The following is a 23,721-nucleotide window of genomic DNA, read 5'->3' as shown; positions in this document are numbered from 1 at the left end:
TGTCAACACATTATCGCCTCAACAGCCCGCTACGATCCGTAGATTAGCTGAAAAGTTATGATGTTTTGATCGAGCGACTAACACAGAAGCTTCAGCCCTAAGATCGATTACACTGGAATGGCAGTCAGCGTGGAGGCATGGAGCGTCGCACCATGAACGAGTTCGGCCTCTGGCTATGCACGCGCCCGGCTGCGTAGCAGAATGCTTATTCCATTGCCGCCGAACAGCACCAGAGGAGCAACAATCCAGCGTAGCCACCCCAGACGGTACACAACCCATACCAGCAGAAGAAGCTAGTTTCCAGAGAATTACGAGCGTCAATCAAAGTTCATAATCCAATTTCGAGAAAAAGGCTTGCGTAAAAACCACATCAGTTTATATACTAATTCATGTGTACCTTAAGTAGCCAGAAACTTCCCTAAAAACTTAGGAATAGAAATGTAAAACCATCTACATTGAAATAAAACTGATGGAAAGATGGTAATAATAAAATATTGCATATTTAGTCCTTTACTCGTGTCGTGTCTCTTGAACGTGACCAGGGCGATCAACCATGGTTACTGGTACGCGTAGATGAGAGGGCGTAAATGACAAGAAAACTGGAATCGTCAAAATCGGCAATTCTGGCCGGGTGTGTAACTATAGGGTCTAGTTTAAAATGGGGTCTTGTGGTGGTGACTACCCCTTCGTAGCCCTACATTTATGTGTTTAAAAAAAAATTTAGACTTGTAACGTGTTTTATTTATCGAAGAATATTTATAGAATAAATTTTGATGTAAAGTTCAGGTAATTAATTTTAAGAAAAAATACCGGTATTTTTTTTTATAAAGAAAGTGGCAATTGCCGCCGCCAAGTAAAAAGGAGGTGGACTTCCTTGTCATTTTCTGTCGCTAATCTGTAATCCTGCAACTGTTTTATGTAGTAGACTCAAAGCTGCCCAAGTGCGACTGAGGCTAGGCCTCTTTTTATTAGATCAGCATGCCACTAGTTGCGCTAATTGAGATAGGCTACAACATTTTATTATTATTTTTCTCTGCTCCACAGATGAGCTGGTACACGAGGACAAATCTCATGAATGGATCGAAGGCCTTGCAATTCTTATATCTGTCATAGTCGTCGTCTTTGTAACTGCCTTAAATGATTAGGGGAGAGTGGGGCTAAAAGGGCATTCAGTCACTTCTTGTCAGAAGAAGCCCCCCAGCGGGTGTGTTGATTACTAAAACTAAAATTTACGATTGGGGGGTCTATAAAAACATGAATAACTTACAGAAAAATCGGTCCCGCCTTTAAAAAACTAATATAAACTTGAAATAGAAGAAACAATGAATTAAACGAGACTAGGATTGTATTTTTAGGTCGTTTAAGTTACAAATGGGAGAGATTTTAAAACTTTCCGTTTCCCCATAAGCGCCATGTTAAAACGCGCAAAGAAATTTTCGACGGCTCACCGATTTTTGAATAGATTTTAATTTGTTTTAAATACTAAATTGCATTGAAATTTAAAAAAAATTGAACTTAAGTTAATCTTGCAATTCTCTTTAACCCTGTATTTTTAAAATAAAAAATTTTTAATAAAAAGACACCATTTAGCAAAAAGTTAATTTTTTAAAACATTTTTTAATATGATGCCTTTAATTTTTCTTGGGCGGGTTTTACACAGAGTAAGAAAACATTGGTATAAATAAAGCTCATTAAAAAATCGCTTTTAACCATTTTTTTTTGTGTAGACCCCCCTATTTGGCTTAATTTTTCCATACTATAATACTGACACCGGCAAAACTCCATAAGCCGCCATGAAAAAACTGTTACTAGTTCACGTCCAATTTTTTTTTCACAATTTCAGCGAACTGGCAATTCAGACGTTAGCCAACTGATATTGATAAACTTGCACAACTTTAGCCTATGACGATTTGAAATCTAGTGGTGCCCCCTAGTGGCATCCACAGCGGATCCCGCATTTTAGTCCCGTATGGGCAGACGATGACGATGACGAATTATGCCGGCCCAATTTTTTATGTTAAATTCGTGATTTTTAAAAATTCACAATTTTTTGAAAATTGCGCAAAAAAAAACAAATCAAATGTGTTTTTAATTACTTATTTTTGTTTATTCTATTTTAAAATATTAAAGATGAATTTTCAAATTCATTTTTAACATTTAATGAATGATGAATTTTCAAATTCATTTTTAACATTTTAAAATTGAAACTGAGCTTTGTTAAATTTGACAGATTCTCATTTGCGTGGAGGAAATGTCGTTTTTGATGTTTTTTTATAAAGAATTACTTGACACTGAGAAATTGATGGAATTGGTCTTCAACTGGAATTGGTCTTTGCGTGTTTTCTTTCCCCCTGGTTTAGTGTAGTTCGACACCAGTTGTTTAGTTATGGCATATATCTAGTTACTCAACAACTCACGACTAAGTGTAAATTGGCCAAGTGTTTACCCCGGGTGTGACAATACGTCAGAATTAAGGAAACTTCAAAAACAAGAGGGCAACCTTTTATAGGCTCTTGTGCAATCTATTACAAACATTGGGAACAGCGGTAATTTTACAGCAAGTGTTACGATAGAACTGAACAGGTTAAACTTGGGCAACGACAACGGCCGACAGAGCCGTTATCGTACGCGAATGCATTTTTTTTTTAGATATGACCGATATTAGAAAATAAAATAGTAGAAAACAGTTGTCTGCACAATATATGGTAACCAAAGTTCGTACCGATGAAAAAAAAAGACAAAACACTTTTAGTCCGATCTGTACATAAATACGAGTAGATAGGGCAGCCATATTTTGCTGCTGTGTTGTTTCCTTCTCCTTAAAATAATGTAGGGGACTAGTTCTTTCTTTTCTCCGTAAACTTGTGCCGAATTCGTCAACGTTTCACTGAGACAAAGTTGGGTCATTTGTTATTTTACTATGATCTTTTAGAGGTTACAGATTTTCCCGCCATCAGAGCTTCCGCTGTAAGCAGCATTGGACGTATTGAAACGACCCACCCATCCGTTATTGCCATTACTGGAACCGTGAAGTATGACAGAAGGTGGTCCACTTGGTCGGATGCCATTCGCTGAGTGAAAACCCGGTACGATGCTCTGAGCGTAGCATACTGGATATTGTTGTTGTTGATGTTGTGGTTGGTGCGCTGGATGACATCCGAGGCTGGATGTGACACTAGATGTGCCGCCGTACGTAGAACTGGCGCTATTCCCTCCAACGCTTGGCACGGGACTCATGACGGGACCTCGGGAGTAAGGCGCTCCCGGCTTTATTACATTTTGTAAAAACTTCAGTTTTTAAATTGCGTTATTTTTAGATGAACAGTAATAATCAAAATAGCTACCTGGTGATAAAAGTTGCCACCACTTATGATTGGATGAACTGAAGCTCCACTTAAATTTGTAGATCCCGTATTGTTGCTCGGGCCAGTACTTGAGTGCTGTGATCCGCTGTGGCTTCCTAATAATTAGATTTTGCAATAAATAAAAATTCCTCAAGATTGCAAACTTTAAAAAAGTATAACCAACCTGAATGACTCCGGCTTGTTAGCATAGCCCCATTGGTGGGAGGTAAAGTAGCCGGGATGGGTGGTGGTCCTCCAATGGAACTGCTGGGAGCTCCAACTGATGCCAGTCCTTCCCACGAACGCAATCTGTTGTGAACCTCTGTGAATGTGGGCCTCCTCAGAGGAACTTCAGACCAGCACTCGATCATCAAGGAATAAATTCGTGACGGGCATTCTGATGGGCAAGAGAGTAGCTGTCTAGAACGCACCATGTCGATGACATCTTGGTTATTGTATCCATAATACGGCTAAATAAGAGAAACATGAATTGATTATTGGCTATTGTTACTAAGATGAAAGTAGCAGCCAAAACTTTGATTGCTGTACCTGTAATGCAAAACTGTAGATTTCCCAGAGGACAACGCCGAAGCTCCAAACATCTGATTCAATTGTGAATTTTCCGTATAGAATAGCTTCTGGTGGCATCCAACGAACAGGCAACATTGATTTGCCCTGGACACGGTAGTAATCAGACGAGTAAATGTCTCGAGACAGACCAAAATCGGATATTTTCACAATCAGGTTGTCACTAATCAAACAGTTCCTTGCTGCCAAGTCACGATGGACGTAGTGATGGCTAGCTAGATACTCCATTCCTAGAGGAAGCGAAAGTAATTATGTGTTTAAAATTCGAAGAACGCGATTGATACATGAAATTTATAATGGGAGCAAAAGTATACCGGCAGCGATCTGAATTGCAATGTATAGGAAATCCGATTGTTCCAGCGTACTCGCTGTTCCATCGTCACTTCCAGCACCAATTCCGGAGACCGAACCATCGCCAGCCGGTGAGTGAGCTACCAAAAATTCATGGAGATCTCCCTGTAACCGAAATTAAAACAGCGTTATAGGACAATAGAGTTCGGTTAGAATTTGTTTGGGTAAACCATGTCTCACCTGCGCCATGTATTCAAACAGCATGCATTGCGGTTGATCCCGTGTGACGACTCCTAATAGACATACCTGGAAAACCAAAATTGTTTTATCACCGTTTGACATTTTCGATATATTAATCAAATATTTACGATATTGGGATGACGCAATTCAGACATGAGCTCCACTTCACGGCGAAAATCTTGCTGGGTTTTCACCGAAGCGTTTGCTTTCAGCGTCTTGATGGCAATGGGCATCACACCACCGGGACTTATCAGATGATCGTTGGCGTAGCCTCGATGGGACGATCCCGCCTCGCTGTGCATTAGCTCTCCCTTGTACACCTACGTGAAGCAAGATTAAACTTTAAGTAAGTCTGACCTGGGTAAATTAATTTGATTTTTCTTACTTTGCCAAAAGCTCCTTCTCCGAGATCGTGCTGGAACCGCACAGCGTGTAAAGAGATCTCCGGGACATGAATGCGGCTGGGTGTCGACTGTCCTTGCAAAGTCGAAACCATGCTATTGCTACTTGGTGGCAAAAGAGCATTCATCTCCATTTGCTGATTAGACTGGCCGCCAACGCCAGCCAAACGGGCCATGTTGGATCCGGCCCCATTGGGTATGGGAGCGCCACAGCTGTACGGTCCCTTGATCATTACCGATGAGTTTTTGGCTTTGCATTTCGATCGGCGGACGCAGCAGACGACGAGAATGACAATCACAAGTAATCCGACGGCGGCGGCAGGAATAATTATGTACAGCCAGTTGATGTCGTAACCCATAGCTGTTTCATTTGTCCAGAAAATGCATACAATTTAGCACGGTGAGGTGAAGGTGACAGGTAATTTACTTTATCGAGAATAACTTACAGCATTTGGGCAAAGAACAAAATTCTCTGCGTGGACGAGAGTTTGGTCCTTCCACTCCGGCAACGAAACACCAAGGTTGGACCTCGACACCACCCGGATTACGGCAATAATTGTGGCCACCGATTAGCTCAGAATGGTCGGCAGATTTCACAGCCGCTTGGCGGTTCCATGGCAGGCAGTCTTGCTTACTGGTCGTGCGGCTCGCAATTCCGCGGTAATCACGGCCATCTTCATTGTAACAGCTTTGTTCTGAAGCATCAAAACGAGCATAACAGTGTATATAGTAGGCATTTGTCGCTTAGCTTTAATCCATACTACGGATTAGAGACAAGGATAATGTAACAATTCTTTACCTTCCACAATTTGAGCCATGTGAGGAATTCCAATACGGAAACACGTCTCACTGCCCTTGGATCCTATTGGCGGCAGCTTTTCACAATCAGGAAGCATGACCTGTTCCAATCGATTCGTAACAATGCAGCGTTTAAAAATTTTTACAAATGCCATAGTGTTTGTATGTAGGGAGGGAGAGGTAAAAGGAAAAAACGATTAAAATTAATGAGCCCGGATGAGGCAAATATAAATTACTCCGGAAGGTTATTGACCATTGGAGGCTGAGAGTATATCCTGGGAGTGGTCCTCCGGATTTTGGATAAAAGATGGAACAGAGCAGGGATTTTGACAGAAAATAGAGAGGCGATATGTTACCTGTTCTCCGATAAGCGGATGTTGCTTGGCGACGGCATATTCCATCCGGCAGATGTCGTTTTCCAATACCTCGCACTCATCACGGCAGAGCTGACGGGGCACGGGTTTACCCCCCTGGTCGTCGCAGAGCGGAAAGGCGGCGAAGCAGAGCGACGGCACGGCGAATTCAGCACAACTTTGCGACAGATCCCTGTTGAATGAGAATTAATTTCCCAAATGAATTAGTGTCGAAATTCATCGAGGAAAAGTCAACCTGCTCATCGACTTACCCAGAATGTGCGATAACGGTGAAAGCGGCCGCTAATTTTTCCTCGACGATGCCTTGCGTCAGAGACGACTGGACGAAGATGGTGCGATTGGCTAGAAATTTGGAACACGTTGCTCCGCGGTACACTTGACAGAATCCTTCTAGCGGACCTTGTCCTGTTCGAACAAATTAATGAATTTCAGTTGAATAAAAATGAATCGGAAATTATTGTGATCTTCGAGCGGGACGTAGAAATGCCGGTATGTACGGTAATAAGGTTGTGATTCTTACCGTGTCCAACGTTGGTGCGTGGCAAGGAGCCTGGCATCGACGGAAACGAATTGGGATGATCAACATCGTCGTCGCCTTCGTCACCGTCGCCATGGTCGTCATCTTCGTCTTCATCTTCGTGGCCGATTTTCGGATGAAATTCTTTGTTCGGCTGGAAATCTTTGGGAAGTAGGAGTTTGGGATCTTTGGGCACGAAATCCTTGGGCAGTCCGGGCAAACTGTAAAAACAAAACAAAAAACAAATCAGCACTCAAACTTGATCTTGATCTTTTTAGATTGTCTTTTTTTTATTATTATTGCGATCTTGTGTTATTTATAAATCTAAAAGCTGGATGGTGATAGTCTTGGATGACAGAATGGCGCGCGTGATATAGCCGGGTTGGTCGGGCCGCTATAGGGGGAAAAATCGGCCCCCCACCCATACAAGTCGAGGCTGTCCGATTCTTTTTTACTTCCTCTTTTCCGTCCATCGCCTCCTCCACTTCCTCCCTCCCTTTTGGACGGCCGTTGTCGTTGAAAGCTTCGGCCATTTCCGCTCGTATCTCAACAAACAAGAGCCGTATATACACTAGACTGCTATCCTCCCAGCAACCTCTTGGTGCTCATCCCTCTCATGTTCTTGCTTCTTTTTCTCTAGTTTTCTTTTTTTCCTTTTTTTTACGAGACAGGCGTCCGAATGTTCGGCCGAATGTTCGTCGCAACATTATGGGCTACTTCGTGTGTCTCACTAAGGAATACAACAAAGAAAGCTTCCGGCCTTTAATGCTCTGTTAACGTCTTTCAATTGTTGAAAAGGACTTTGGGTGTCATCGACTCTCAATGGGACGAAGACGGCCCTTGTTGAAGTCGCAATAGCGAATCAGTTTCCATTCCGAGTGCTGGAAGTGGAGTCCAATTCGGGCCGGCAGCAGCAGCCCTATTATGACCGTCTTGACTGTCAGACAGCTTCGGAACTAGTGGGAGGATGGGGGGTGGGGAGAAGACTAAATTTGGAAAAAAAGGAAAACGAAAAGCGAAAAGCGAAACGAGGAGAAAAATAGAGAGGCTAACTAGTTTCTTTGAAAAAGATATGTATCCACATGGCGAAAGATGGGAAAATAAAAAGGGGAAAAAGGAGTGAAATAAGATGAAGAGGACGAGCAAAAGAGAGTATAGACCTATGTATGTATGCACTGTGGTGAAGGGGTATGGGGAAATTATGCACGTCAGATATCACAGGAATAAGACGACTGTTGACGCTCGGTCGCATTGCGATTCGATTTGATGATGCGTGAATCGCGGCGCTGGCAGTCGCGGCATGCAACCGTCGCGTCGTCTTCCTCTCCATAGATGACTACTATACTATATATCGTCTTTTCTTTGCTTGCTTTTGCTTCCTCCTTTCTCCGGCCCTGTCGTCTCCCCCCTCCGCTTTTTTTTCCGCTCCAAAGTGGAGAAAGGAGGGAATCAGATGAGATCATAAGGAAGTATACACACTCTTTTCCTCCGATTCGACGACCCAAAGAACTCGGTTCGTTCAATTGAAAATCAAGTTTGCCGCTGCTGGAACTCTGGAAGACATCCAACCAAGCGGGGACTAGGTGGACTTCACTTTATACTTTACCCAGCTCTTATATTCCACGCTCGCTATATTGCATGCGTACAGCAGTAGTCTAGCTATTCAACGAGTCTGACTCTCCCCTTTATGTATATTTTTCTGTCAACTATTATACGGTTGAGGAGTGTATGCCTATTGATATTCTGTCTGCACTCTGCATCTACATTGTGTCGCTATATATAGCGACTTAGTTTACATGTAACGAAGATATACAGCATTATTTTTGAAAAGGAACTCTTTTTTTTTTCTTATTTCATGTTTGTGTAAAGAAAACGGAGGACAAACAATTTACCTGACGGGAACTCCCCCGAAAGACGGGAAGGATGGCTGCTGGAAATTGGGTGAAGATGGCACTGGACCCGATTGACCCACTGGCGTGCCTGTGATTTGTTAAATAAAAATAATTTTAGTTATAGAACGTGAAGTGGTTGATATAAAATTATCAAAATTAACTTACCCATACGGACGATGACGATGCCGGTGGACTCGACGCGTTCTTTGCCGTTGGAGGCTTCGCATTTGTAGTAGCCAGTGTCGTGGGTGTCGACGTCAGAGATGCGCAGTCTGCTGCCGTGGATGGACGATCCGGTGCGGTACTTTCGGACGACCACCCGGCCTTTCTCCTCCAGGACGGGCGCTTCGTTTTTGTACCAGCGGAAGCGGTTTGGTGGCGGGTCGCCCGACACCTCGCACCGCAGTTTGACACTTTCACCACTCTCGCGAGTCGTGTTGCTCAATGATTTCAACATCCGGAGAGTGCCTGTATTTTGACAAGAGCAACAACGTGTGAATCACCTTAAGTCTCTTTCAATATTTGCTCATTTGAACATGTGAACATATGGAAGATAAAAAAACAAAACAAAATCTATCGTCTTTTTAAAAGTCTAATAGTCTCGTGAACTTGAATTCATTTGTCAAAGGAGGGTGTTTCCCCAACGCCCACAGGTGATATTCCTGTCCAAAAAAGATTTGACTGTCTAATCAGCAGGTGAGGGTTTTCGGGGCGCGGCTCTCTCTCCGACTTTGAGTGTACCCCCCGAGAGAGAATAAGTAAACCGATACTTGAGCTTTCGGCCTCTCGTCATAAACAGTTGCTTTTCGGTCACGTTGTGGCCGAGCGCGCGAACAATAGACGTGGCGTGCTGGCCACGTTTGCACGCCTTCTCCCGACCGCTAACGGAGCGTTCACGTCTTTTGTTTCGTACTTTTGTTATTTCCCCCATTTTCGTGGCTGCTTTTCTCTCTTGGAGCTACACGATCGATAAACACATGTAAAATATACAGATCCGATATATACCTGACAACCCAAAGTACGGCCCTATGCGCGTAGATATGACAACAATAGAGGCGGTTACCGGCGCTCATTTGCATCTTGCTCCGAGTAAAAGAACGATAATGTACAGCGCCGTTTCATATTTCAAGATAAGGGGGCTCCTTCATTCATCGCTGCCCGACTGGCCGTCGCCCGGTTTCGAACATTACCGTCAGAATGAATCAAAAGAAAGAAAAAGTGATGGCGTAGTGCTGGTTGCTGGAGTTTTCTCGGCCCAGCGGCCATTGGTGCCAGGCTGACGGCGAATCGATTCGTACAAAAAGAAAAAAGGCGGAAAATAAAAAAGGAGAAAGACAGAAGCGGAGACGGTAAAAAGGAAGTAAGAAGACGAAGAAAAAAAAAAGTTCAACTGGATCGTAAACTTGTGCGATAAAACCTTGGATAAAGCGAGTTGGACAAGGCAAACGAAACATCAAGCATAATAGCCGGTTGTAACCTCCATCGATTTTTTTCTTTTTCTTTCTTTTTTACTCGACAGTCAATCCACATTATCCCTATTTGTTAGTCTAGTTATTTTTGCTCTTGTTTTTCTGATCTTTCTCGTTGTTTCTTTTTTCTTCGACGGTTAGTTTCTTCAATTCAATTCAATTACAGATTCGATTTTGAAGAACTTTTGTTTCATTTTGTTTCATTTTGTTTTTTTCGAACAAAGAAAATGCGAGCTTCGTTTTAAAAGAGGTCAAACGGGCTTTCGATGGCGAGTCGAGTAGGTTGAGTAAACGCTTTCTACCGTGCCTGTCGCCACCAACGAATTCGGTACAGCCCCAACATTGTATTTATACAACGTGAATACGACCGGCGATATAGAGGGAGGATAATATCAAAGGAATCGCCCGGCAAGCGAACGGACCCAACGACAGCCGGAATAAGAGTAGAACAATATAAGAACGGACGGAAGAAAAGAAAGAAAAAACAAACACGACGGGGACCGGGCGCGCGACTTAGTCAAGTATATCATCGTGGGCGTTATATAGTCACGGCGATGAAACAACAGCAGGACCGCCGGGGAGAGAGAAACATGTTTATCCGCCAACTTAGCGCGCGATGGTAGATGTATATATATATATATGGCCTCTCGTCCAGCCCTGGCGGCTACATACACATATGACGCCATGTAGGAGAGACGGAAAACTCTCGGACGACGACGACGACGCCTTTCCCCTTTCAAGTTCGCCTCCTTTTATAATATTTTATCGGATCATGACGAGCTCAGTCGTCCGTATTTTTCTTGCCTCTCTCTCCACTCGTCGTCGGTTATTTCAACCTACTTTTCGGCTGAAAAGAGACGCCTCGTCGTGCTGGGATATTGCAGCGTGCCGGAGGAAAAGAAAAAGGGCTGGCACTTGCGTGTCCCCTTATTGCGCCAGTTGTGTCCATTTAGAAGAAGAGGAGGAAGAAGAAGAAGACTTTAGATGAGATAAATCGTCGCTTGCCCATCTATCTCCCGGCCCGTTCTATCTTAGCTATATAATAACGTCCCTACGCATCTAAACGCGTCCAGCTACACATCGAGCGACTAAATCTAAAAGCGCATCGTCCGAGGCGAAACCTCATTCTCACTCTTCTACCTCGATTCGTCCGCTATCTTTCCCTCTCTGACGAACACGACACTTCCATTTCATTTAACGACGATCTACCGTGCGCTTTTCGTTCGATCACGCTCGCTAAAGCGCCATCACACGCTGTCCTTGGTGGAAAGAGAGGGGCCCAGTCCCACCAAGTCCCAAATGTTGCTGCTGTTGCTCCCACTTGGTTGTATATATGTGTTTGGTTGTGCTGTGTCGTGAGTCATATATAAGGGCGGCTGCCTTCGTGAAGGGGGCTCTGGAGTTGATCTTGATGGAAGGAAATGGCTCCGTGACCGATGATAAACAGCTCCTTCACAACACAAGTGAGCGACGGCCACTCACGGAATTTCTCTTGCCTCTCCTACACGGTCACCTTACCAGCACCTCTCCTGCTGGCGCTAGAGACACAAAAATCCATCGCTTCCATTATGACGCACTGGAACACTTAGGAAAAGGGAAATGAAAAATAGGGGGCCCTCCCGAAGCGCAGACTGCCTTGTCGACACGCGAATCACGTTTGTATTACGGTTGGCCATCAGTTTGGGTAGGTGTAGTAGGTATGTAGTTTATCTATTCCACCTTATTTATGCTGATATTCTTTACGTAGTATAGTATACATCGTGCAGCCTAGATATTTGATTCGGATTTGATTCGGTTATATATTTACCTGGTTTGTCGGGTGGCGCCTCTGTCGTCGAGCTGCTGGCCAGCGGTCTGGAACTAGTGCTCCTGTTCCAATTGGGAGAAAAAGAACACATTTTAAATAATGCAGCACTTACAGTATTTATGCAGGGCTATTGTGTCAATCAATCCCAACTCTCTATACGAACAAGTCTGAAAGTATTGGTGAAAAGAGAGAAAGAGAGAGAGAGGGACTGCTGGCGCACTATGGGCTGCCAGAATCGATGAGTTGATCGATTGTCGTCGTCAAAAAAGTAGAGGGGAGAGTCTTACTACTTCTGTAGAGGTGGACAAGTATATGTGTACGTTAGATCTAAAAGTGGCGGAAAGGAAACTCGATCAATACCACGTATATGTTATAGGCAGTAGAGACACAGCGACAGAGTCTATCCCCGTGTAAGTATACTATATGCCATCCTACACGGTTCCCAAATATTATATATATCAGACGGGCTGCTGCATATACTTGAATGCTGTGTGTAGACCTTTGTGTGTCGGCGTATACATATCCTTTCATGTGGTAATGGTCAATGGTAAATATTTACTGTTTATGGGCATTGTAATATCCATAAAGCGTGTAGAGAGAAAAGGAGACAGAACGGACGAGGGCATCACAAAAAGAAAAATAAGGAAAGAATGAGAAGAAGAAGAAGAAGGGAACGAAAGTTTTTAGTGTTGAACGAAAAATAAGAAGAAGAAAAAAAGAAGAGCTCGTACCTTGTCGAGTTGGCGGAGGCGCTCGTCTTGGGATTGCCGTCGTAATCGTAGCTGCCGTCGTAGTCGTAATCCTCGACAGCCGGCGCTCCCCCGGCCGACGAATCCGAATGGCCCGGCACTAAACCGTGCGCCCACACTGTTGTGTGTGTATGTGTGTGTGTGTTCATCAACGATAACAGCACACACAGGCGGAGCGTTGCGTATAGAGAAGAGACGAGTTTCCCGCGTAGACACAATAGCATCGCCACATCGGTCGGAATCCCGGCACAAAACACACATCGACATACAAAAGAAAAAAAAGATAGAGAAAACAAAAAAATACGTAATTTAGTTTTTGAGCCGGTCATTTTGGTTTATATGTACGAGGAAGAATAACAGTGGATGCCGTCCATCCTCATCTCTTTAGATATTGTTGGATGCGACGACTTAAAGAGTATATACGTCAACTCTATGGTATATGCTTCACTAGATGTATATAGGCTACAATAACATATACTATTAGATGTATGAAAAGAGAGAGAGCGGGACAAATTAGACTTTGTAGCGTGTATACGGTACTGTGTGTATACCGGCACTATAGATGTATAGGCTCTGCAGTTGCTAATAAAAATCCCGAATCCCCGAGAGCTATTCGGCCCTTAGGCGGCGCGGCCATTAAGCCTCGACTGTAAAGCATCCAATTAAAAGGCGAATAGGTCTTCTTCATCCCGAGGAACATGAGAGAGAAAAAAAAAAGGGAGGAAATAAAAGGGCGGCCCAACGACTCAGCGCCGTATATAGCCTAATGTGATGTGCTGCACAGCACGGCGGCCCTTGGAGCCAGAGCGTTTCGGGATCGGCCATTAAGTTGATTGATTCGATTTTTTGGGTGTCTCTGTCGCTCTCTCTATCTCTCTCGTGACTCGATAGTGATGCGCCATACGAAGAATATATGGGACTGTACATAAATGGTGACGAATGCAAAGAGAGTGACGCTGTCGTGCTGTTAAATTCCTTCCCTCCACACCCAGTCGACAGCGGCCGATTTGGCGAGAGCGTCAACTATACGTGATGTGCCCTAGCGGCTATAGCAGTCGGCAGCCGCTGCGCAGAAATGTTGAATCGATGGTGGAATAATTCCCGCGTCTGTTTATAGTCAGTCTCTGGAGAGAGAGTCTAACGAAGAATCGGCAGCCGTGTCATAATCCGACTGGGCCCCCCCTCTGGCCTTTTGCCTATTATTCCCATCTAAAACTCGGCGGATATAAAAATGGGAAAAAAAAGGACCAGGGTCAGTCCTGAGTGTATTACGTGTCTTCCCCTGTACAGACAAGCGAGCGCACGCATTGACCAGTGTACACAGTCGCCGCTGTATGTATCCATGTGCGGAAGGCATGTCACGCTGGGAGGGAAAGAACGAAAGAACGCTCAAAGCCAAAGTCACGTCACCGGCCGTCTCCTTCTCTCGATATGGATGTTCGGCGGGACATTTTCAGATGACGTAGTATACCATTCTGCGCTACGTAGCACTGCGTTGTACAAGCATAAACAGCTATATAGTAGACCTAATGGCCGGGCAACCTCGTTATTATATGTTCCGTCTATATATCGTATTATAGTACTATATACAGCTGGAAGTATATTATGTGCGCCAGCTCAACAGACTTGGGGACTCGTATATATATTTCTTAGATATGCAGTGGCGACTCGGCAATGCCACATACCTAGTACTCATCTAGCATGTAGAATCTACTAGCTATATATCGCTCTATATGTATATAACAAAGGCGTTGTGGGCATATTTCTTCCGGTATTGATTGGGACCAGCCAGAAGTTGATATGGACGACGCGTGAATGATATTCCTCTAGCAACCTGATTGGATAAAACACGTCAACCGTGAATCAAGGCCCCCTCTCCTTATTTCCCTCTCTCTCTCTCATATATATCAACCCATAACACACGGTAGAGATGTGGATCAGTATATGGGAAACACATTCGGCATTAATGGCGCACACAGAGATGTCGACGTATTAGGTCTGCAGGATATCAACGGCGAATAAGGAATAGAAAAAAAGACAAAAATGGAAGAGCCGGAAAGAGAATGAGCTCCGGTTGCCATGGTGAAGGCAAGGAAACGTACAGCCGGACTTGCTTCCTGGCGGATTTATACTAGTCCTCTCGGTTGGTTTATTAAACGTTTGCTTGATTGAATCTCTCCATCCACACACACGCACATATAAACTCATCGACGACACGATCGACGACGGCCGGTCGACCGGAGCGTTTTATATTTAAGTAAAAAAGAAAAAAGAAGATAGACGCAACTGCACTCGTATGAGACGAGGAGAAGCTGATTCATTTCGGAATTGATTGCGGTCCCCTGCGTTCTACACTTTGCCGTCTATTTGCCTCAAGTCGGCGTTATTTGACGAAGCGTATAGAGCCGCGCTTTTGCTTTGATCTCGATGGAAATATTATAAGCGTGCGTGAGCGATGGAGATATTTCTCATCCGTCCAAAGTCATTACTACTACGATATATCGGCAGGTTACACGCTTTCCACTTAATAACAAATTGACAGGAATGAAAAGAAAAATGTTCCTCCGAAAAAAAAAGGCGATTATGAATATTTCATCTTTAGAACGTGACTGACTGTCGCTGCCCCACCCGCAGTTCTATACATTTGATTTTTGATTTAATTTTATTGATCGACTTTATAGCGAGATGATGTCTTGCCTCCGCGTCGTCGTGCAGGGGTTCTAGCGTCAAAAAGAGAGTCATCCGTCTTCGGCATCCATCGGATGCTATGCGGAGGAGAGAGAAAAGACAACATGTCGGTGTTTGTGCTGTGGCCCGTCTCTCTTGTGAGTGCGTCAGTCGCATGAGACATCTGTCGCCACCAAACCGACGCTCCGGGAGAAGGGAAAAAGAAAGAAAAGTAGAAGAAAAAAAGGTCTTCCATGATGGTAGAAACGCTCTCATACAAGAAGAAGAGCGCGTGAAGAGGCTCCTCAATTTGCCTATGTATACCGAAGAGCTCCGGCAGCAGCTCCGCTCTTCTCATTGATTCCACGACATTCTTTTCTCAGAGCCCCGAACAGTCAGACGGACAACGGGAGAAAGATGGAAAGCGTTATGACAAGGCAGAGACGGAACGGACTGCATGCATGGGGGGGAGAAAGAAAACTCTCTAACGTCGGAGACATGTTGGGCTCCCCTAATTGGCTCAGAAATACTGTAATAATATCGCGCACGGGGGAGGAGGGGAGGACTGTGTACCAATGTAACAGCGGCTGACGCCTTTTTTTTTATTTCTCTTTCTCTCGTTCACTCAATAATTTTCATAAAAACGTCCCGCGGGATCGCGGCTTACGCTCCTTCGTCTCGTCAGCCCCAACATTCCCCCCCGGCACAGCGCGTGTCTTCCATTCGACTTCGCCTGGATCTGTAGGTATAGGCCCTCGTCGTTTTTTGACGTTATGTAGTCTCTGCTCTTTTCCGTCCCTCACTTCGTTTTCTTATGTATGTGCTATGTCTTTGTTTTGTTTTTTTGCGCTCTTCCAATTTTTTGATTGCGTGTCTGTCCGACTTACAACGTTTCTATTCTTTTTTCTTGCGATGATTTTCAACGGGCCCTTGAGCGTGTGGTCCAACCGTTGCTTTGGTGCTGGCGAAGTCTTACGACGAATTATACGACGGTGTGTTCTTTTAACGGGCGTCATTGGATCCGCTCGCGGATGAGCGAATCAGATAAAAGAGACGGACTTTGCCAACGAGCTCAAAACTGACTGACCCTCATTTCTTTTGGTTATTTTTGTTTCTTTTGTTTTTCTTTTCTGAGAGAAACAGCCGTCGGCCATCAAAAGTAGCCAAAAGAATGGAAAGAAAATGTCTTTTGAATTTCATTTCGGGGTCGCGAGCGACAGTACAAGTCAACAAGAATCTGAAAACAAAAAGGGACAACAAATTTCTATTTGAAAAAAGAGAAGCCGCCAAGGAGAGAGAGAGAAAGAAGAGAGTATGATGTTGTTGTTGTTGTTGTTGTTGACATGTCGAATCCGGTAAAGAGTGAGGGGGAAAGGAGGAATCTGACACATGACCTCACCTCTTTTTCTTTTTTTTGTGTTTTTTTGGCAGAGCTTGAACCCTTCGCTCCCATCACCTACTGATGTACACGTCCCTCCCCAAAGTCTTGTCGTCGTGATGTAAAACAAGCGACGTTACAAATTGGAAAGAAACCTTAGATAGGAGCCAAAGTCTCGTCAACAGAGACAACACAACATATAGTATACACTATACCGTATATACTATGGATATATATATATGTATGCGTGCAGTATTTATACGTGGAACCAGCAGGATCAAGACGGGAGAAGAAGCGCGCGGTGAGAGTTGCCACCGTGTCGACTGGTTTTTCGGTTGGGCTCACCGTTTCCCTATTGTTTTTGTTGTTTTTTTGTTCCTGATATTTCTTTTTGTTTTCTCCTTTTATAGAGAAGCTTTTCCCGTGTGTTATCTGTACTCCTCTTTTTCCATCTAATGTCTAGTCGTGCACCGTGGGGCTTCGATGTAAATGAAACCTTTCGCCTTCGGCAGCAGCAGCAGCAGCAGCACACAAACCAGCAACTCTCTTTCTCGCCTGCGCTGTCTCGCTGTTTCGTGTGTGATTATACCACCGCAGCGACATCCCGAAAAAGAAGAAGAAAAAAGACTCTTTTTTGTTCCTCATTTCCTCTCTGCTGATGTACCAATGCGAGTTTAGTAAGGCATCGGCACATCGACCGTTTTCCAAACGCGCTAAAAACTCAAAACTAAAGGAGGCGATGACGTCCGGTCGGCAACATAGATATAGATATGTACCTAACACATATAAGCCGCCCCCGTCTTTTGAGTGTGCGTGTCAAGGGAATAGTTGACTCCGGAGAGAGTTAGCAAACACACACACACACGACGACGACGACGAAATAGAAGATGGGCGCAAAGACCTCCCCCGCTTTTCTTGCATTGAGCCGGCCATTTCGAGCGGAAACGGGCCCGTGTTTTTCTGTCGTTTTGTGTATACATATACACAGTCGCCAATGTATATAGGGCGCACACACACACACACACAGGACGATTATGTATATGTACACGCGCGCTGGCCTTCTATACATGAATGCAGTAAGTGTTCCGAAAAAAAAAATAAAGTCGTGTTCCCAAGGTCCGTATTTATACATACAGAAGAATACTCGGTCGACTCGGACGGCCTACTACAGCAGAGCTGGCGAGTGAGATCTACCCGTCGAGACAGTGTCTGGGCTAGCTGGGCTAGCTGCTCTATGCCCAGCTGGAAAGAGGCAATTGAAAGTGACGTCGAGTTACATTGTCTTTCGACAGTCGTCCAATGAGGGACCGACAAGAGCTGACGGACTTTGTGTTGTTCCTTTGCCTCCCCCCCCACCCTCGTCTCCCCCCTCGGTTGAAATAAAGGAGTTAACAGAATCACATCTTGAGTTACCCAAAAGTCCAGCAGTGCACGCTCGACGAGAGAGACGAAAAGAACACGACTCACGAGTGGGCAAGGCTAACAACAATCTTTTTAGTCCGTCGGTACACTCACGGGCGGGCGGGCTTTCGGCCCAGTATTTTTTCGTCGTTGTTGTTTTCGTTACTGCTGGATGGGCTGATGGGCTGTAAAGAGATTTAGAGGATGGAGAGGGAAAAGAAGAAAAAAGGAACGTGGCTCGAATGGCTAAAAATCGTTTCCTCTTGAGCTTCTTGTTCGACGCCGTGCTGCTCTGTTCCCTGTGCGCTCCCTTGTCTTCTTCTTTTTATACACAATCAACTGCCAATCACGGCAGCCCCCCCCCCCATTCGAGTTGATGGAAATTGTTTTTTTCTTTCTCCCTATACACAAGATTGCAGCCGCACGCACACACACACACACACCCGTTTTCCCAAATAGAAAGCGAGATTGAGAGACGAACTGAGAGAATAGGAGAATGAGAGAGCGCGGTGGCAAAGTCATCAAAGAGGGATTAGTCTGATATATATTTGGCGCGCGTCACTTGGATCGACGTACCCCCCGGGCCCCTCTTGCTCTCTCTCGTACATCGTCGTCCTACCCGAAACTTAACTCATACGGAACCGCGGGGGTATACATACAGCCTTTCTTTCTCTCTCGTAGGTTGACAGACAGCAGCAGCAGAGTTGGACACATTGACAATCAGTGCCGAGCCAGGAATATAATAATAAGAAGAACGAAGGGAGTGAAGCAGATTTTCAGGGAGGGGAGGGGGCAGTATAGAGTTGCAAACTGTTTTTCATCACTTGTTCCAACACCAAGGGGCGAGAGTGTTAGCTAGTGGGGATTCATCGATTGAAAATGAATCTATCAAAATCCTGTATAGCCCCACCACCCCAAACCCCACCCCCTTTTTTTCCTCCCTTAGCTTCATATAGTTCTTTTAAACACTCGACAAGCGTATAGTGGACCCCCGCCATAATAGTTCCATGTACTGCATTATAAGACAGCTACTACCCTATTGGGTGGCGAGTATATAGGGCTGCCATCACCCCATCCCGGTGGCTTTGGCACCCAATATGTACCTATTCATCTGCACTGTATTATCTCGAGTGTTCGAATATGGAAAAGCACACACATGAGCACAGATGGCACTGAAGAGAGTAGACAAACAAGTGCCTACCCACACACACACGGGTCCGGGGCCCCGCACAAAAAAACGGGTGATAATAAGAAATTTTTCATAAAATGGATAAATGGGTAAAAAATAAAAGGGGGGGGGGGAGAGACTGATGGCAAACAGAAACGACCATGTAACGAGTTGGTTCCAATGGTGACAGCAGCAGGGAGCGGAGGAGGAGGACATAAGTATATAAGTCTATAAAAATATACGGACGTGGAAATCGTTATCGGCTCGAGTGACGAGGTAGTACCATCGTCTCTCGTGACTGTGCCGCCCAAGGTGTGTATAGACTCAATTAGTCAAACAATAACTATAAATATAACAAATCATCTCAAACACAATCTTTAGCACCAGCATTATCTCTCGTGTTGTCCAGCTGATATTTTGTTTCGTTTATTTTTCCCAACGCCTTTTTTTAGTCCACGAACAGGATATGCTCAGTCTATGGTACACATTTTTTGTCTCATTGTCCGTAGATTATGGATTATACGCCGGGGAAAGGAAGCGTGTGCATATGTTGGGGGCCGCGCCTTTTTGGCACACACAACACACCTCAACGGAGAGACATTCCAGCCGGCTGGAGCCGAGCAACATTAACGCCGACTTATTATCACACCACCAAGATATACTGTACAGCTGCTTACCACAAGTCTAAGTCTATTCAGCGGACACAGCACACATATAAATACGTAACTGCAATGTTGCCCTCGTCAGCCGCCACCGAGCGACAAAGAGGGCCATAAAAAAAGGGCCAGGAAGATCAACTTTAAATATTGGCTCAACGTTTTTTGAGAGATAAGGGCAAAGAGGCAAAAGTTTTTCTTTTTTTTTTCTAGGAATATGAGTGGGTTATAATGCTGTATGGTTATTTAATCCTTGCAGCCGGCCGAGCGGGACCTGATGCGTTTGTCGGGCAGTAAAATCCTGCCATCATACATGGCGCAAGAGAGCCGAGGAGATGCTCCATTGCCCTTGAGGACAACTGTCGAAGTGATGGAAACGAGAAGTCAGAGGAGTCGAAGGAAAAAAAGTTAAGGGAACCCAAAAAGAAGGGGGCCCAAAACAGCCATCAACTTGTCAACCGTCAACGACAAGCGACGCCACCAACCATCAAGAGCAAGAAGCCGAAAAATAAAAATAAAAATAAAAACTAAACTTGGGTGTTTGACTAAACGAAAATGAAGAGCGGAGAGAGGAGAAGATGGCCAGAGCGGGGGAGAAATGACGACTACCAAGAGACCCCTGAACATTATCATATGAAAATATGTCCAACCCTCTCGCTACTTCTTTTTGACTGATAAATAATCATATACACAAAAAGATGAAGAGAAAGGCTTGCTGCTGCTGCTGCTGGAAGGGACACATGATTTGGCCCCCCCAACCCATTCGCTTGGTCGGGCTTCTATTATGCGTATATACGTGTGTGTGATATGAATAGAGAGCGACGGGCTATGCAATCAGAAATCTGTCAATCAGCGTCCGACCAGCGGGAAAACTTTCCACCACCTTTCTCCCATATGACTCTTAAGTGCGCCTAGCTAGACTGGAGCTACTTGCAGTCAAACCCCTTTTCGTCGAAACATGTTCACTTGCAGCTCGGACCGTGCACGTTCGGTCGAGGAGAGAGAACCGACACACAACAGAAATCGCCATGCAAATCTTCCGAGTATTATACACCCAAGTTGCCAAGTGGCGGGCATGGAAGGAGCTGTGGGAACGCTTGAATGATGAGATTCGCAATCGGTGAGATTAGAACGGGAGCATTGTTGTAAATCGCAAGGGCGTTATAAGCAAATTGAGTCGCGTCACGGATTCACAACTTCCAGGCTACGTGACTTTCTCACTTTAACAATCAATTCACGACATTCCGAGGTTGCGAGGACAACATTCAAGGGTTTCAACAACCAAAAAAACAAAAAAAAAAAGAAGAAATTCGACAAGTACGCCAAACTTGAGTAACCTCATTGGCCGCTGAGTCGCCGATTTAGCAGGAGATATATAAGACCTATCAATTATTCTATCGTTCTATACCGTCGCAAGTTCTGGACGAAATAGTATATAAGTATATATTAACAAGAGCCCGGGAACATTTGGAGAACTATGGGAAAGTAAAGAGACTGAAACAGCCGATAATCAGCTCGCTGCTCACCCCGTTTTTGGCTGAGCGTGACTGGAAACAATGCCGAGTTGACAACTCCTCTCGGTCCTCAAAAACCCTCTTCAGAATTTTCAAGATCGAAATACGAAATTTTTTCTCCTAGCCTCCCTCTTTTTTTTTTTAAAGAAAAGAAATCTACGCACCACCACCCTACCAAACAACCCTAAGTACTGGAGTGAACTGATATATTATACACGCCCGGATTGCGGACGCATTCTCCAAGCCGTTCGAGTGAGCCGTCAGGACGAGAGGATGTACTCGATCTGGTCGCTTAGATTTGAAAAAGAAGAGGGAAATAAGAACGGTGTGACGGAATATAATGGCAGCTGATAGAATAAGAATTTGGTATAGAGTCCCGTTCCTATATAATTTGACCCTCTCCAAAAATCTGTCCACGACGCGACGATTTCGTGATTTGGCGCTAGACTCACGAACGTGATTGTATACAAGTAGAACGGACGCTATACAAATGTCGACATTTTTTGATTGGATCATCTTAAAAAGTGGCAGTGTCCAAAAGAGAGACGACGATGTGTAAGCATTTAACGAAGACTAATGATGTTGACATAATGCCCATAAAAGTTGGGACTACTCCTTGCAGGAGCGTGAATCAACACAACTTTTATTCCCTCTCGAGTTTTTTTTTTTCTAAGTTTTTTTTTTATTGAGCATATGTCGCCCATTCACCCATTTTTTCTATTTTGTAAGAAATTTCGGACAGGACAAAAAACCCATTCAGAGATTGGAGAGAGAAAATCAAGAGAAGCAAAACAAACGACTATAATAATCCGACTGGGCTGTCAAAACGTAATAGATTTACCACGTCATTCCTTTGCCAAATGGAAGAGCCGGAATCACGACAACGAGGCAGTGAGGAATAGGATGCCGACACCCTTCCCTCATCATCATAAATTGCGGCTGTTTGGAAACGCTTGACCGCAGCTTTTCAGCCAAGAATGATGGGAACGCCACTAAACAGCCGCGCCGACGCTGCCGCTCGTTCATTTGAATACATCAAATCCTCACACAACAACAACAACAACAACAACGTATGACGCGCAAGCATCCAGCGCTCAAAAGAAAAACAGAAAAATAAAAAGGGGAATCAAGCGGCTGCAGCAGCCCGGATGGCTTTGTAATATTGTATCGGTTGATGGACACGGCGGCGGCAGCCAAATAAAAACCACACGAGAGAGCGTTCGAAATTTGCATTGACCAACCGTCCGCGTTTTTTTTTATTCCAAAAGTTACCGACTCGAAAGAATGGAATCGCCAAGTCAGTTTTTTCTTTCTCTTGTATGATGTTGTTGTTGTTATTTTTTTTCTCGGTCGGGTAGACATGGAAATTCACGAGGTAGTGAGACGCCGAATCGCTTGAAAATCGTCTGGTCCGATCTTTTTTTTCTTCTTCTTTTCTTTTTTCTAGCATATGTTTGACTATATCAAAGCAATTTGCTAGAAATGCGTGTGCCAGTTGCCAAGGCAACAGGATCCGTGCTTCGTGCTACTTTTCCGCTTTAATAAGGAAATATCTGGAGGGCTGAATTTTTTTTTCTTTTTTTTCTTTTGGTGTAAATATGTTCTGAGCCTTGTTTCTTGTAGTTGATGATTGTTGTTTTCCTTTAAAACATTTTTCGCTGGCCGGCTATATGTAGTCTGTAGGCGCGCGCGCGCGCGAAAGAGAGAGAGAGAGATGTCTACGTGTATAGCGAGAGAGATGTGAAAATAAGAGAATAACAGACGGCTCTTGTAAAGCGAGTACAGGTAATGATAGGGCGCAACTGGCTTTAATCAAAGGAGCAAACAACGGCAGAGGTGATGGCAGCGCAGAGCTTCTACTATTTCTTTTCTTTTTTCTGAGCCAGAGCTCGGCTAATCACACTGTTGGGGTGTTTGGGTCCCCTGGCTGCTGCAAGACTATAACGACGACAGAATTAACCCAAAGAAAATACAATACCAAGAAGATGATAATAAATTGAGCAATCATACACTGTGTGTCTGTGTGTGTGTGTGTGTACACTACTACGGCGCGTTTTTCCCTCTTTTCGTCGGATAATCGGATGAACTTTGACTAGACACGCTACCTCACTCAAATTTTCATAAGAACACAGATTTGGAAAAAAGACGCAATAAATAAATAATCAAAAAGGAGGAGAAGAGGACGAAAAAAGAAAAAAAGAGAGCGAGAGAGAAAGCGAGGACTGATAAATAGAACGATCTGCCCCGCGGGTCGGGTCAGATAATGGGCTAACTGTAACGGCGCAGGATGGCCAGCCAGCCAAAACCTGCAAATTGAATTCCAACGCAGATAGACGGACGTGAAGATCACGAACTGGCGATATCGGAAAATCCATCGGTTATGTGCGAAGGAATATAAGCCCCCCAGAACTCTACATCTATCGCTAGATCTATATTTTAACGGGCTGCATTTCTTTGCGTTGGCAAA

General features: G+C 44.5%; 1 protein-coding gene across 5 annotated transcripts in view; it reads right to left on the bottom strand.

The window, feature by feature from the left end:
- The window catches only part of LOC124195638 (inactive tyrosine-protein kinase transmembrane receptor ROR1-like), a 169,768-nt gene that overhangs the window by 56,738 nt on the left and 89,309 nt on the right, over positions 1-23,721 (bottom strand). For 3 of the 5 annotated variants that reach the window (XM_046590148.1, XM_046590146.1, XM_046590147.1), the window contains exons 3-5: positions 12,453-12,588; positions 11,722-11,783; positions 8,611-8,913 (exon numbers count right to left, since the gene is read on the bottom strand). In XM_046590148.1, the coding sequence (XP_046446104.1) occupies positions 8,611-8,913; positions 11,722-11,783; positions 12,453-12,588 (501 nt within the window). Of the gene's footprint in view, positions 1-2,489; positions 3,268-3,344; positions 3,461-3,528; positions 3,815-3,893; positions 4,163-4,246; positions 4,389-4,463; positions 4,530-4,591; positions 4,784-4,848; positions 5,226-5,310; positions 5,560-5,663; positions 5,764-6,018; positions 6,209-6,287; positions 6,442-6,556; positions 6,775-8,445; positions 8,534-8,610; positions 8,914-11,721; positions 11,784-12,452; positions 12,589-23,721 lie in introns of those variants that run through there. The other 2 variants (XM_046590145.1, XM_046590149.1) reach the window with 1 other exon arrangement.

Source organism: Daphnia pulex, chromosome 6, assembly GCF_021134715.1.
Source record: "Daphnia pulex isolate KAP4 chromosome 6, ASM2113471v1".
Taxonomy (NCBI): Eukaryota; Metazoa; Arthropoda; class Branchiopoda; order Diplostraca; family Daphniidae; genus Daphnia; species Daphnia pulex.
Note: the sequence above shows the minus strand (reverse complement) of the source record. Positions and strands in the feature narration are given on the sequence as shown.